This window comes from Pseudophryne corroboree, chromosome 6 (assembly GCF_028390025.1).
Source record: "Pseudophryne corroboree isolate aPseCor3 chromosome 6, aPseCor3.hap2, whole genome shotgun sequence".
Taxonomy (NCBI): domain Eukaryota; kingdom Metazoa; phylum Chordata; class Amphibia; order Anura; family Myobatrachidae; genus Pseudophryne; species Pseudophryne corroboree.
The window spans coordinates 436,802,722-436,819,093 of record NC_086449.1 but is presented as its reverse complement, the minus strand read 5'-3'; the positions used below and the strand labels follow the sequence as shown (position 1 = coordinate 436,819,093).

Sequence of the window (16,372 nt, the reverse complement as noted above, 5' to 3'; positions counted from 1 at the left end):
GCTAAGATTCACTCCCAGTAGGCGGCGGCTTAGCGTGTGTAACTCTGCTACATTCGCCTTGCGAGCGAACAACTCGGAATGAGGGCCATTGTATATTTCTATGCTTGATGTATTGTATATACACATTTTCTTCTCTTTTGTACACTGTTTGAAAATTTCAATTAACATATTTTGGGGAAAAAAAAAAAGAACTCACCCTACAACTTGCCAACTACTATGAATCCCACATCCCTGAAACATACCTCCCAACTTAAACTCGGATTGAAGAGGGACACACGCGTGGCATAAGCCATGTGCGTTCCTGAAAAGGGGCGTGGCATATGAAAAGGGGGCGTGGCTTCACGGGAGGACCCACACTCGCGAGCCACGCCCCGTTTTCCTCACTGAGGGGGCATGTGCCCCCTCTCCCTCTGACTCCAGTGAATAGACACGTCTATTCACCGCTGCTCTGCTAAGCAGGGCAGCGAGAGACAGAGACTCCCAACTGCCCCCCCCCCCACCCCACCGCGGGACACTGTGGCCCGCGGGTGGGACAGCCCCCAAAAAACGGGACTGTCCCGCGAAAATCGGGACAGTTGGGAGGTAGGCTGAAATCATGTAACATGATGCAAAAGGCAGATATAGGTGTACAGGTACCTTGCTTACAGAGATGGGCCCTCCATAGCACCTCCAGGCAGCAAGTTAGCAGAAAGATGTAAGAGCCCTGGCATTTCTGAACACCCAGCCGGTTCACTGGCAAATAAGTTGCTCCCTCTGGGGATGTAGCACCCATCTCTGTTGCGGGATCTGTGCTCTCCCCAAACTCTCCTCTGCTGCCCTGATGGAGCCTGAGACATCATGGGGAGGGGCTGGCAGCGAACATGAATGAAACATCAGACTGGGAGTTGTACATATTTACTATCAGAGGTCCTTCCCACTGAGCCAGGGCTGGGACTTGTAGTTTTACTGCATAGCCCAGGCTCTCGTGTAATAAGCGGCAGCCCTGTCGCAATCGTGCGGGTCGCCTTCACGGATCCGAGACTAAGCACAGCTCGACTACACCTGGTGTGCTGGTGTGGCAGTGCTTATTTAACATCACACTTAATGACGTTGCACAGCACGGAGGAGGAGCCGGGAAACTCTGAGGCGCAGGGAGGGCTTATGGAATCTTCTACTGTGCCGCCATTTTAAACAGTGTTGCCGGTATCTGAATTATGCCTTCGGGTGGATGGTAGAGGTAGAGATCAGATGCAGTGTGAGTTGGCGGGACCTCAGGTGGCAGCTGGGAACATTTTTTCCTGTTTCCAACAGGACTCAAAGTAGATCCCTTTGATGGCGGGCCTATTTTGATGGGGGACCTGGAGTTGCAGCTCCATCCGCCCCATTGTTAAATCTGGCCTGTGTGTGTGTATGTATGTATGTATGTATTGTAAGGGCAACACTCAACATCAGGAACTTTGAGTCCCGCCTGAATATAAATGTTTTAACGGTTTATTACATTTTTTTGTCAGGATGTAATAAACATTTGAAACGTTGATCTACAGACAGAACTCGAAGTCCATGCTGTTAAGTTGCTCCGATTGCCGCCCCTTACGGGATGCAGTTAATATGCCGGCTGTCGGGATCCTGGCGTTCAGGAGGCCGACGCCGGAATCCCGACAGCTGGTGGAATCCCGACAACTGCGGGTTGTTCCTATTTAGTTGGTGTGTCCACACCACGAACCGAGTAGGAATAAAAGCTGTGGCGAGCAAAGCGAGTCTGAAGCATGGCTAGCCCGCAATGGGACTCGCTGCTGGGATTCCGCTGCCGGATATAGTGACAGCCAGCATTCCATCTGCTGGGCTATCATTTGCAGCCCGCCCTTACAATACTTATATTATTTCCACATTTATGGGAGATAAATTGGAGGGCACTGGAAAGCATACTGTGTGTGTGTGTGTGTACATATATATATTTATTATAACTAAATGTTGGCATCCCAGTGCTAAAGGATGTTACTGAACCTCCTGGGTTAATTGAGACCCATATGTAGTATTGGCACTCACGGGTCTCCATATAACCTAATAAAGGACTACTGAGTCGGCTCCAGGTTCAAGATTTCGGTGTTGCCACCTTTATCAAGGGCAAACACCACAGTGTACAGACATACCTTATACTTATATACATCATTGCATCTATTCTCGTGTGCTCCTGCCCTCCGCTGTGCTGGTGATGTCATCCAGTCACCACGCCTTGCATCTCCACGTCCAGCGTGATGACGTTATGTGCACAGACCTCCGTGTGCCTCGTCTCATGGCTGGCAACGTGAGGGGGAACCACTGCGAGTGCATAAACAATAAGACGGCTGCAGACACCAATATTGAATAAAAATTTTTTTAGAAAATGGAAATGTGAAAAAATTATTAAGAGACCAGACCTTGCAACCATTAGAAGCAAGACAAAAATGATAAAAAAGAGGGAATAAAAGAAAAAAAGGAAAAATATAAAAGATAAAGTAAGATGGTATGAAAAAGATGATAATGTGAAAGTTTAATATAAGGACAACAGTTTGTAACGTTTCACACTGTAAGTGGACTTCCAAGCAGATAAACTGTAGTCCCAGAGCATGTTAGCAATCCTATATCCGACTGTAACTGAAAATACTGTATTGAATTCATTGTGCTGCAATTGATCTTCAGGTAAGCACATGGAGCGCTGCATCCCTTTGTCAGTACTGGACAGGACTGTCCACACAATGAGACCAAGGGGGAGATGTACTAAGCAGTGAGAAAAGTGGAGAAGTTGCCCATGGCAACCAATCAGCATTGACGTAACATTTATAATTTGCATACTATAAAAGTATACAGAGTAGCTGATTGGTTGCCATGGGCAACTTTTCCACTTGCTCACTTCTCTACTTTTATCACTGCTTGGTACATGTCCCCCGAAGTGAGAACTTGAGTATTGCCTGTCTGTGGCCAATCTGGTATGGACTAATTAATCCATAAATCATGAGTAAAGGTGCATACACACGGAGAGATTTTGACTATGAGAGATTTTGACTGAGCGATTTCCCTTGAACTGGCAGTAGGAGATTTTGACTAACTTTACCAGAGATTTTGACTAACTTTATCAGAGATTTTGGCTATAGGCGATTTTGGCTAACTCATTCAAGCAAGGGGATGCTTTTTCCTTTCCAGCGACATAGCCAAAATTGACTTGCCTGCACAGTGTATTTTTAGCAGCGATAGCGACCTGGCGGGGATGCGCATCGCTATCGCTGGCTGTGTACACATGGAGAGATATGCACTCACTTTCTGAGCGATATTGACTATATAGTCAAAATTGCTCAGTTATATCGCTCCGTGTGTATGCACCTTAAGAAATTTGTTTCATTTAATCCAAGTGGGGTTAAAGAATTCAGGGAGTGTATCCAAAAGCATTCAACCTGTAACAGCCTCTTGTCCCGATCGCTGTTGCGTTTTCCTGCTGGGATGTGGTTTATAATTTTGGAAGACAGGGTTGGCAATGAGTGTTTCTGCTCCTTAAAGTGACGGGCCACAAGTTGGTCCACATCTTGACATTGGAGAGATTTCTGATAGCAGACCAGGGTTGGCTCATGTGTTCACAAAAAGTGCACACAATCTTCCCAACATATATTTGGCTGCAGGGGCACTTGATGTAGTACACCACGTACTTGTTGGTACATGACAACAGTTGACGAATTGGTATGCATTTGCCCAAGAGTAGGTGCATAACATAGTTCCTAATTTTGAGATATCTGCGTGGGGTGCAGCCTGTGTACCTGTAGCACACTGATCTTTTGCTCAGGAAATGATATTCACTCCTAGGAGATGACCTGGCTATACCATTATGAACTAGCCAGTTTTTTAAATTCCTACTTCTCTTGTAACACAACATCACCTTTGAATCAAGTAAATGTGTAATGTGTTGCTCTGTATTCATGACCGGCTATAGGCTCCTGGTAGTTGAGTTGATATCATTGCTGGCAGTAGTAAAGCTTGTCTCGAAAGGTACAGCATTCATGTTGATTCTTTACTGTAAGTTGTGCCCGCGGGCACGCCAGAACTTTTTTCTTGGCACACTCTAGGACCTTTAACAAATAACCTCTCTCTAAGATTTTATTTGCACATTTCTTCAAATTCTGCAGCAGCAAACTTATAATAGCGAGTATTTCTTCGTATCCTGAGAAATTTGGAGTACGAGAGTCCCTTTTTCAGGGATGTCGGTTGATGGCTCTGAGCATGCAGTATAGTGTTATATTTAGTAGGTTTATGATAAATCATTGTATCAAAGCTGAAGCCGTCCCACCTGATCAGTAAATCCAGGATATTAACCTCCTTGTTGCTGTGAGTATATGTGAACTTAATTGATTAATGCATCTGATTTATATTGCTCATGGCCAGTTCAAACTGCTATGCCAGGCCAGAGGACCAGAATGTTGTCAAGGTAGCGACAAAAAAACAGACATGTTGATGAAGGCCCTCATTCCGAGTTGTTCGCTCGTTCTTTTCCTTCGCATCGGTGCGATTTTCCGCTAACTGCGCATGCGCAATGTTCGCACTGCGGCTGCGCCAAGTAAATTTGCTAAGAAGTTTGGTATTTTACTCACGGCATTACGAGGTTTTATCATCGTTCTGCTGATCGTAGTGTGATTGACAGGAAGTGGGTGTTTCTGGGCGGAAACTGGCCGTTTTATGGGAGTGTGTGAAAAAACGCTGCCATTCCGGGAAAAACGCGGGAGTGGCTGGAGAAACGGGGGAGTGTTTGGGCGAACGCTGGGTGTGTTTGTGACGTCAAACCAGGAACGACAAGCACTGAACTGATCGCACTGGAAGAGTAAGTCTCGAGCTACTCAAACTGCAAAGAAAAATCTTTTCGCAATATTGCGAATACTTCATTCGCAATTCTGCTAAGCTAAGATTCACTCCCAGAGGGCGGCGGCTTAGCGTGTGCACTGCTGCGAAAAGCGGCTAGCGAGCGAACAACTCGGAATGAGGGCCGAAATTCTGTATTATCAAAGAAGACTTCCTTTTACACTTTGAACATAAAAATATTAGCAAAAGAGAGGCCACTGCGAACCCATTGCACATCCCTCTTCTGTACAAAAAATTGATTATTGAATAAGAAGTAGTTGTGAACTAGCGTCTTTTCTAGTAGATCAATGAAAAACTGGATGTTTTGACTTTTCTTCTGGCATCCACTGAATATAAAAGATTTGATGTTCTCCAATACTTCTCTTTGAGGTATGTTCGCATATAGGGGGTAATTTAGACCTGATCGTAGCAGCAAATTTGTTAGCTGTTGGGCAAAACCATGTGCACTGCAGGGGAGGCAGATGTAACATGTGCAGAGAGAGATAGATTTGGGTGGGGTGTGTTCAAACTGAAATCTAAATTGCAGTTTAAAAATAAAGCAGCCAGTATTTACCCTGCACAGAAACAACATACCCCACCCAAATCTAACTCCCTTTGCACATGTTATATCTGCCCTCCCCTGCAGTGCACATGGTTTTGCCCAACTGCTAACAAATTTGCTTCTGCGATCAACTCTGAATTACCCCCATAATGAGACCTCAAAAGTACATAACAGTTCCTCTGGATGCCTATCTAGTCCATAAATTTTCTCAAGCAACATGTTGGAGTCCTGTGAGACTGAAGACTCCTTGACAAACCATTGGTGCCTGTTATTTACACTCTCCCAAAGCTGCACAAGTCCCAGTCAATGCTCCCAGTCAATGCATACTTGGTTGCTAGGCAATAGTCTATTTGTTTATGCACACCGGGAGACGTGGCGTTCTGGGGTCCATGCGCATGACATCATCACACAGGACATGGTGATGCAGAGGTGAGAGATTTTTGCACCTACATGTAGGAGAATGCCTGGTTTGGAAACACATTGGGAACAGTGTCACCTGCTATTTAAAGCAATTATGGTGCCAGAATACTTTCTTTACTAATAATAAAAATGTAGCTTCATTATTGCTCCATTAGATAAATCGTTTGGGTAAAGCACAGTACCACAGTGGCATTGATGCCGTGGCATTGGGTCCTGGGTTTGATACCATGCAGAGTATTATCGGTATGAAGTTTTGTGTATTGTATAAGTTCGGGGCACATGGTCTTCACCACAAATGATATAATCATACCAGTCGATCACCCACTGCACTGGATAATGGGCAGAATATGGTAGGCTGGTCTACACTAATGTGCTTTAACAAAGTTTTCTATTGGGGTGATTCCACTCTCCAAAAATTTCTGGTGCCTGTATAATTCTTGAACAAAATTGTGTTAATAATTTTAGATTGTAACATCAAATTTTATAACTGTACAGTGTAGAGTAACTGTGGTTAAGCTAGATTTGTAACGCCAATGTGGTAAAATACATACCTTATATATGGTTTCTGTGCGTTTTAAACAGAGAACATTTTTGAGAGTAAAGTCATTTAAACATGTAGTCATGCTGATAAATCCTTACTTTATGTTTTTTAAGCTGCAAGTTGAATCTGGGGATTGTTTATCCATTTTACATGTTTAAAAATCATGAAAAGTAAAAGTATTTACCTTATGCATAACACTGTGTTTTCATCTCAAACCAGTTCCTCCTCTTGCTACCAGTTTTAGCTTTGTGTAAACATACCTGAGAGGCAGCAACGTCTGGCGTGCTCATGTGAATATGCAGGCTGTAACAAACACTGACGTCCTCTCTTATTACCTCCTCGTGTAACAGCAGCCCTGATAGGTCAACTTGCTTAATCTTTACTTTCTTTCCAGGGTTATCATCTGCATTGTTTACCTTGCTCTGGAACTTCATGATGTCAAGGAAATAAATAAATAATGCCCATTTTGGTACCTGGAAAGAACCATGGCAAGTCCGGTTGAACTTGAAGAAAATGTCAAGAAGCTTGTTGTACGTCTTAAAAATGTTGAGGAAGGGAAACAGATTGGCAATCTGGTTCAGATATTACAAGATTTACATTCTAGCACATTTTGTGATGGTGGTAAGTATTATATGTGATATTTTAATTTTTGTTATCTTTTTAAGTTCATGAACACTAACCTGTACTGCTTTTACTTTTAAACAACAGCACCAGAAATATTCAGTCATATGAAAGTGCATTTATCCTTATTACTGGTACTGGAATCCTACATGAAAGTTTCTGTCATACAAGAGGTAATATTTAAATAAAAGCTATGGTTGAATATTTTCTTCTGGTTTTAGTATGGAGTAAAGGTCATTGTTTTTCCACTAATATGTAGGTAACATCATACTGAAACAAACCATTACGTATGGTATTCTCTGTGCACTAGCAGACATGTTTTTTAAAGAGTATATACTGTATATCCCAAATAGAGTATTGTCTTAACAGTAAATTATTGTTTTCTAAACTTAACATGCCAGTAAGGTGCACTGTAATACCAAATACATGTTTTATAAGCAGATAAGAGCATAGTCTTTATCATAGCATTAGATATACACTCAATAGCAAATATTGTATAAAACAATGATGTTTTCAGCAGCAATTTGCTGTACACATTCAGGTGACTTCATAAAACTCCTACATGAGTTAACGCATCAGGCATCCAATGTGTAACATAGGTTCATGATACATTTCAGCGAATTTGCAATAGACCCTCTAAACCAAAAATAGATGTTTTTCAGTACACATTCTTGTTGTACCTAGACTGGGGGTAATTCAGATCTGATCATAGATGTGCTAAATTTAGCACATCTACAATCATTTACTCAGACATGCGGGGGGACGCCCAGCGCAGAACTAGTTCGCCCCGCATGTCTGACTCTGCCCTCCCCCCCGCAATGGTGCAAAAGCATCGCATGGCGGCGATGCTTTTGCACCCAGCGAGTAGATCCCTGCCAGCGCAGCTCCTGCATGCTGACAGGCCGCTACTCACCGCGTCCTGGGTCGCAGTGGCTGCGTGTGACGTCACGCAGCTGCCGCGGACCACCCCCGCAACGGTCCGGACATGCCTCCGTTGTCTGGATCGCGCCCCGGCAACTGCGTTCTAACGTCGTTGGCACGCCTCCTTCTGCCCCGCAACAGCCTCTACCTATCAATCAGGCAGAGGCGATTGCAGCCCTGAGATACTTTTAGCATCTCACTGGGCTACCGGGGTGTGCATGCAGCAGCGATCCAGTTAAATTACCCCCTATGACTTGAGTGACCGTGTTGTACTGCCTCAGTGGTAATCTAATAGTTTACTGGTGCAGTAAGAACCAGCTCAGGTGCTTCTGCTAATAAAAGACATAGATACTGTATGCACTGCAATATCAGTAGTAACCTTTTTATAAAGTGATCAATACTTAGTTCAAGGTGACCCTACATAATATGCTTTGTGCAAACTATCTCAACTATTTCTCTTTAGAGTTATCATAAAGGGTACACTAATTTGCCGCACTGTTCAGCAACATGTATTAAAATGGGCCTGATTCAGAGTTGCATGCAGATGGTTTGTGTACAACTCCAGTGATAAGAGATCTGCACAAGCGCAGATGTCCCATTATACATGTGCAGATCTCATTTTACAGCATTGCACGCAGTGCCCCCAAGATGCGGCATGATTGACGTGCTGCGACTGTTTTGGGGTGGAGAGTGGCAGCGATAAGCAGCAGGGAAGAAAATTTGGACGGCAAGCCAGTGACTGTGTCCTTGGACGCAGCTTCACTGGCTCCAGCTGTTTGAATATTCAAGCCGGGATGTAGTTATGTGACCGGTGGTCAGGACACGGCTAAATCCCGCACCCCTTTAAATCCCGACAGTCGGCAAGCCGACTAGCAGGGACTATTCCCACTCGTGGATGTCCATGACAACCATAGACTGCTTGCCACCGAGTCCGCAGTGTTGCGCTCCCCCCCCCCCCACCGGCATTCCTCTGCCGTGATCCCACAGTCGGTATGCTGACCGCCGGGATCCCCAGCGGCAGTCACGCATACCCAATCCTTCCAGTCATCTGTAGTAACCTGAAGGTTACACAGATAACCAATGTTCACGCCAATGGTCCGCTTTTGTGTCCTCAGACACAGCAGCAGCAGATCACAGATTTACACAAGACGCCTCCTGTGGCATTATTATTGTTATCCTTTATTTATATGGCGCCAAATGGGATCCGCAGCCCAACTGCAGAGTACATAATCAAGCAAAACAGTGACTTACAATTCAATACACCTATAGGACAAGTATAGGGTATATAACCATAGCTGCGTCAGAAGGCGACACTGAAATATGTATAAGGGCGGCAGAAATCCAAGGGATTTGGTGCTGTCGAAGGGAGTATTGAAAAGAAAATAGGTTAAGTCTGAGATGGAAAAGCACATGAGTGAAGACTGCCTTGTGAAAGCTCACATTCTCACACAGATTGGGGTGACACAGATGGGGTCGAAAGTGAGAGTGGGACAGAGAGCTTAGGATGAGAGATGGCTGGGTTTGGGGAAGAAGTGGGTTTTGAGAGCCCATTTGAAGTTTTATAGAGAGGTGGAGAGGTAGAGAATTCCAGACAAAGGGAACAGCATGTGCAAAATCTTGGAGATAGGAGTGGGAGGAGGTAATCAGTAGGCAGGAGAGTCGGCATGCATTAGCAGAGCGAAGAGGATGGGCTGGAGTGTAAAGGGAGATAAGGTCAGAGATGTAATTAGGAGAGGAGTGGTTGAGGGCTTTGTAAGTGAGTGTGAGAAGCTTGAAATGGATTCTGGACGGAAGTCAGTAAAGGGCTTGTAAGAGAAGGGAGGTGAATGCATTACATTTGGTAAGCAAGATGAGTCGGGCAGCAGCATTGAGGATAGATTGGAGTGGAGATGACCAGAGAGTGGATAAGGGTCTTAGTGGCATCCTGGGTGAGAAAAGGTCTGATCCTGGACATTTTTTAGATGAAAAAGACAGGTTTGTGAGAGGTGCTGAATGTGTGGTTTGAAGAATAGTGAGGAGTCGAGGATTACTCCAAGACAGTGCACTTGGTGGCTAGAGGATATAGGGGCTTATTCAGGTAGGATCGCAAAACGCAATCAAACCGGAATTTTTACGATGGCCCCGCGGGCGCATGCGCAGTGCCCATCCTGCGCATGCGCCCACACTTTCTGCGGGTGGGCAACAGAAAAAGTGATCGCCTCTGCTTGTAATCAGGCAGAGGCGGGGCAGGGGGGCAACGCTCCTTTTCCAGGGAGGAGACGGAGCGTTGCTGGGGCCGGCGCGAACAGGGGCGTGTTGTGGGCGTGATCGCGGCAGCTGTGTGACGTCACACGTAGCCGCCGCAATGGGTAAGATGGTGCCGGGTCTCTTGCAGGCAGGAGGCATCAAGAATTTTTACGATGAAGCAGAAATTGTGAGGCGCTCGCAATTTCTGCTTCATCAAGGAGGGGAGGCGCCGGTCAGCATGCTGGGCGGCCTTGCCCAGGATGGGGTGCCACCAGCATGCGATCCTAAGGGTAGCATATTCTTCTAATTAGCAGAATTTGCTATCCTTACTGAATTAGCCCCTTAGTAGTGCCATCAATAAATAATGAAGTTGTGGCAGGTGAGATTGTACGGGAGGGTGGGAAGATGATCAGCTCAGTCTTAGACATGTTAAGTTTAAATAAGCGCTGGGAAATCCAGGAAGAGATAGCAGATAGACAGTTGGATACACAAGTGAGGAGAGCGGGGGAGAGATCAAGGGAGTAAAGGTAGATTTAAGTATCATCAGCATAGAGATGATATTGTAAGTCAAAAGAGCTAATGAGCTCACCTGAAGAGGACGTATAGAGAGAAACCTTTTTAGAATGAGCTTTCTTCAAAAATGTTCCCACTTGCCACAAAATGCCCCACATGCTACTTTGCTATGGTGCTCAATCCAGAACCCTCTTTAGTATTGGGGTATATAAGATTTCCTGAGCAGAACAAAAATAAACATTCTGGCGCCATTTGGGACACGGTGCAAAATATATGCACATTTTTGACAAAGTCTCAGCTATAGTACCTTTGTATCTAGCGGAGATAAACCCTGACCCGAGAGTGCTTTTTCTTATCTAGCAAAGTCTGGTAAACAACCTGTATATTGCTGTTTGTTTAAATAGGTACTTTCATTTGGAAGCATTTAGATTGATTGGCCAATTTAGCTATGCATTCAGCAAAATCAAATGTGCTAGAGTTGAGTAACTGTAACCTTTCTTGTTTGCCGAGTGTAAAAGACAATATTGGCATACTAAGGACAAGTAATCAAATTACTGTATGTTCCTTTTCTGAAGGGTGCAGAATTAGTCATTGTGTACAATTACGTATTTTTGAGATTCATATTCTGTTTTTCAATAATATGATATAGGACTACGATAAGTATTGGAAATGTAAAATTGATTCAGTTGCTTTGTAAATATGTATTTAGCAACTGTTCATGTTCTTTTTAGGTGGGCTGGTCTCTCCTGTGCAGACTTATGGAACTGTGTCCAAATACTCTACATGATTTACATACTCCTGTTGATCTTGGACGTGAGTGGGAAGTGCTTGGTGTTCACCAGTGAGTGATGACCTCTTATTCTAACGCTATTGTCATTTGACCAGGTTTATAAATCAATTATGATAAGGATTCCATTTGTGTGGATATTGTCATCTAGCAGGTGCACAGGTGCATTCACTACATACTGACACATTTAAAAAGGAGCTAAGTATTTCACTGATGATTCTGAGGCAGATGTACTAAGCAGTGGAGAGAGAGAAAGCAACAACCAATTAGCTCTTGTCATTTTTCAAACACAGCCCATAACATGGCAGTTAGGAGATGATTTGCTGGTACTTGTCCGATGCTTACTATCTTTCTCGGGACGATTTTGAGAACCTGTGGTTTAGCCCATATGCTGCTTAAGGCGTTATTATAGAACTAAATCCATAACTTAAAGTTCTAAGAAACATATTTAAAAGTGAAAGTAGTGAATAAGCATTTTAGATTTATCCAGTTCTATTGTCTAAATATTGATGTACAGATGTGTCCTCTTACATCTTTGCTCCATGCAATATAAGTCGAATTACACATAACATGTGAGTGCTGTGTGACTCGGTAGTGCAGAGCGTCTTCTTTTGCAATTTTGTTTTTCAAGACATTGCGTCTTAGGGGTGTATTCGATACTTGTCGGAAACTGCCGTCTTGCCGGAAAGACGGCAGTTTCTGACAGGTTTAGGTCGAAAGGGGTTCCGACCTATTCATTGCCGACTGTTTTTTTTTCTACAAGTCTGAATCCACGTTGGCTGTCTGAAGCGCGGCCAAGCCCGACAAGTTTTAGCCCCGTTTCTGAATCTTCTACTCCACAGAAAACTCACGATGATATGCAATGGAAAAATAAAATATCATAGTGTAATAAGTCCAATAAATCTGAAATGATGTTCTCTTAGGCAATTGCAAAACAAATAAGTTAGGGTAGCGTACCCCACTCACAATGGATAAGATAGAACTCCACACGTAAAGGTATCTTTTTAGCTGGACTATAAGAATATGCCGTAACAATGGATGCGTACCATTACTCACTCAGAATAAGGCGTAGATCCTCACGTAACGGTTTCTTTATGTCCTGCTCCAAGAATAGACGAGGGAGTAGTAATATAAAAATACTATTTATTAAAATAATGACAGGAGACCACACATGTACAACTCAAGGGTGGAAAGTGAAAAGCCGGTGGTGGCCGCCGGCCGAAAACTGCAAAACCAGCTAGATGTAATGCACAATCACAACCCCAAGAGATGAGTATAATGTGTGATATATATTTCGTAGATGTGGCAGAACATCTACGAAATATACGCAAGGGGTTAATTACCCACCCTTTTTCACTTCATTTCAAGGAAACCCATAATTGCTCCACTGATCATATTCTATCTTTTTGGGGTGTAGAGGTGACAAAAGATCAATGGCGGAATAACAACAAAGAAATTAGATTAGCCAGAAGTGAAATGAAGTGGATTTATAATTTGCAATCATTAACACCAAATGGTTTAAATCACGAATTTGAGTTAAGATGGTTTTTATGATTTTGTTGTACCATTTCTTGTGATAGTTGTGATGCACAATTGCAGCCTCAAGCGGGAGTTTATTCCACAGTAGCAGTGGGTGGTAATAGTTATTTTGTTATTGGTTTTTTTTAACCTCTTTCTATAGGGATGTCTTGTATTATAGAATTTTTTACAGGCTGGGACGGAAATTTGTTTATTGTTCCTGTCAGGTTACCATGGTATTGTTAGTAGGAAGGCACGTCAGTATGGGCGAGTGTATTCTTCCGCCCACAAATATCCATGTTTGTATATACTTCTAGTACATTGTCTTAGATACGTGCATATGGTTTTACACATACGTACTTATCCGCACTGGTATAGACAGTACACGCTGTTTTTACCACCTATGTGACGGGAGGATTTTTCCGTCACTAGTCAGGGCAGAAGTGCGCGGTATGACGGGTTGCGATGGCAACGCATACAGGAAGTGTGTCACTACGGGCGGAAGTATCTTTCCTTCCGCAAGTGACAATGCCCATACAAGATTTTAGTAATTACTATACATTGCACTGCATGCTGGCCCCATGTGTATACGGGGTGCCAAGACCACACAGTCACTTTTAATTAAATCCATTTAAACTTGTTTTTAAATCATTTTGCGGAAGTGCGCGGTATGACGGGTTACCATGGCAACGCATACAGGAAGTCGTGTCGCTACGGGCGGAAGTATCTTTCCGTCCGTAAGCGACAATGCCCACACAGGATATTAGTAATTACAACACATTGCATTGCATGCTGGCCCCACGTGCATATGGGTTGCTAAGACAACACAGCTGTTTTAATTAAATCTAATTAAATCCGCTTTCAATTTCCGGTGATTTCATTTAAATAGTAGTTTGGTATTAGCACTCTTGTTCCTTGAAAAAGCCCCATAAACGGGGAGAAACACGTTGGAAGGGTGCAGGCAGGTAGTATCACACATTATACTCATCTCTTGGGGTTGTGATTGTGCATTACATCTAGCTGGTTTTGCCGTTTTCAGCCGGCGGCCACCACCGGCTTTTCACTTTCCACCCTTGAGTTGTACATGTGTGGTCTCCTGTCATTATTTTAATAAATAGTGTTTTTATATTACTACTCCCTCGTCTATTCTTGGAGCAGGACATAAAGATACCGTTACGTGAGGATCTACGCCTTATTCTGAGTGAGTAATGGTACGCATCCATTGTTACGGCATATTCTTATAGTCCAGCTAAAAAGATACCTTTACGTATGGAGTTCTATCTTATCCATTGTGAGTGGGGTACGCTACCCTAACTTATTTGGTTTGCAATTGCCTAAGAGAACATCATTTCAGATTTATTGGACTTATTACACTATGATATTTTATTTTTCCATTGCATATCATCGTGAGTTTTCTGTGGAGTAGAAGATTCATCAACATCCTTGCAGGAGGCTTTCATTGGAGTTGGACTCTTTTCCCCTGTCACACATATGGACTTTAAGTATTCACCATATTTGTTTGTATGAAACAACATTGAGCGCCTATTTGAGTATTTGTTTTTGATATGTTGTTGTTATATAAGGGTGAGGTGGCCCTTTCTTCCTCAAGCGGCTGCACAAGTGTGTTTGCGGCTTGGGTTTCTGATTATTTTCCTTGTTAGTTAGCCCCGTTTCTGACAGTGACAATCCGACTTTAAAGAAAGTCTGATTGCCATTGTCGGAACGGGCCAAACCTGTTGGGTTTGGCCCAGCATTGAATACTGACCTGACATGTATTAAATACACCCCTTAGTCGCAAAGTAATGCAATAGGATGCATGAGTATCTTTTGATTAAAATGATGGGGGTCATTCAGACCTGATCACTGCTGTGCGTTTTCGTGACGAGATGGTCGAAGAAAGTGATCGCACCGGTGATCGCAAGAAGATTGACAGGAAGAAGGCGTTTGTGAGTGTCAACTGACCGTTTCCTAGGAGTGTCCGGAGAAACGCAGGCGTGTCCAGCCGTTTGAAGGGAGGGTTCCTGACGTCCGCTTCGGCCCGGATCATCACACTGGAAGAGTAAGTCCTGAGTTGTGCATAGACTGCACAAACTTTTGTTTGTGCAGCTCTCTGTACATGCATTCGATGCATTCGCACCCATGCACAGCGATTATCCCCTGTAGGCGGCGACTACTTGGTCTCAGCAGTGCAAAAAATGCCTGCTTGCGACCAGGTCTGAATTAGGCCCGATATGCAGCATACCTATAGTCTGTGTGTGACTGCGACTCTATTTGCATATAAAATGGAAAATGGTATGCTTCAGTGTTTTCCTGGAAAACACAGTAACGTGGTATATTGTATGCGGCTACAGGCACTATTACACATAGAATATAGGCATGCCGCATATCATATTAATCAGCAGGATCTGCTTGTGGGTCCTACAGCGTTACTTTGTGACTAAGTCTCATTTTCACGGCACAAAATGCAACAAAAGACGAACTGCGCTACCGAGTCCCGCTACGACATGGCGTGACTTGAAGGGCTGTTTAGCATGCCTGCAGCAAGGATGTAAGAGGGCACAACTGTAGAGTATGTCAGTCAAATGGATGAAACTACAGTGTGTATATTTTAATCAGATACATTGTAAGCCCACATCAAATATACTCTATGCCAGTTTAGTAAAAAAAGGATGTGTTTATAAACATAGTATTTAGGTAGGGAGGAAATTAATTTGTGTAATGCCGTGGTGCTTTCAGTGTAATGATGAATCCAGTCATTAAGGCTGTGAGAAGTTCTTTCTTAAGGTGATACACATGGTGCGATTCTGCCTACAGGCCGATTTTGACTTTGCGATTTCCTTTGAACTCCCCGGAGCCCAGAACCACTGATATTGAGTATACACACGGTGCAATTTTGCCTATGTACAGTTTTGACTATATACAATTTGACTCCAAGAAACTAGTCCAAATTTACCTGCCAGCACAGTCCATTTTATCTTGCGATACCTACTCCATAGGAGTGTGCATCAGCATTGCAAGCTGTATACACACGGTGCAATATGTACTATGTTTTCTACCGATATGGACTATGTAGTCCATATCGGTAGTTCAAATCGCACCGTGTGTATGTCCCTTTAGAAACATGGTAGCATGTAGTGAGCAATGTCCACCGTGTTGTATTTATTTTTTGTAAATAGCATTGTTCTAGTGTTAAGGAATTTCAAAAACTCTTTAAAACACTGATCCTCAACCTTCTGTATATGTTTCTGCATTAAATGACAAACTTAACATTTACATACATCATAGTTATGAAACATGAACTACAGTATTTGGTTGATATAAATTTCACAATAATGGGGTACTTGGTCAGTTTTCATACTTGTTGGTAGTATGTGATAAGCAGATTGAGGATTTTGGGGGGAACTCAATTGTTTTTCACTGCGGCTGC

General features: G+C 43.4%; 1 protein-coding gene across 4 annotated transcripts in view; it reads left to right on the top strand.

Annotated features, from left to right (window-relative positions):
• Nucleotides 1–16,372, top strand: part of LRRK2 (leucine rich repeat kinase 2) — a 469,339-nt gene that overhangs the window by 25,681 nt on the left and 427,286 nt on the right. For all 4 annotated transcript variants that reach the window (XM_063927081.1, XM_063927083.1, XM_063927080.1 and 1 more), the window contains exons 2-4: nt 6,754–6,980; nt 7,068–7,153; nt 11,372–11,481. In XM_063927081.1, the coding sequence (XP_063783151.1) occupies nt 6,845–6,980; nt 7,068–7,153; nt 11,372–11,481 (332 nt within the window). In that variant the 5' untranslated portion in view covers nt 6,754–6,844. The remainder of the gene's footprint in view (nt 1–6,753; nt 6,981–7,067; nt 7,154–11,371; nt 11,482–16,372) is intronic.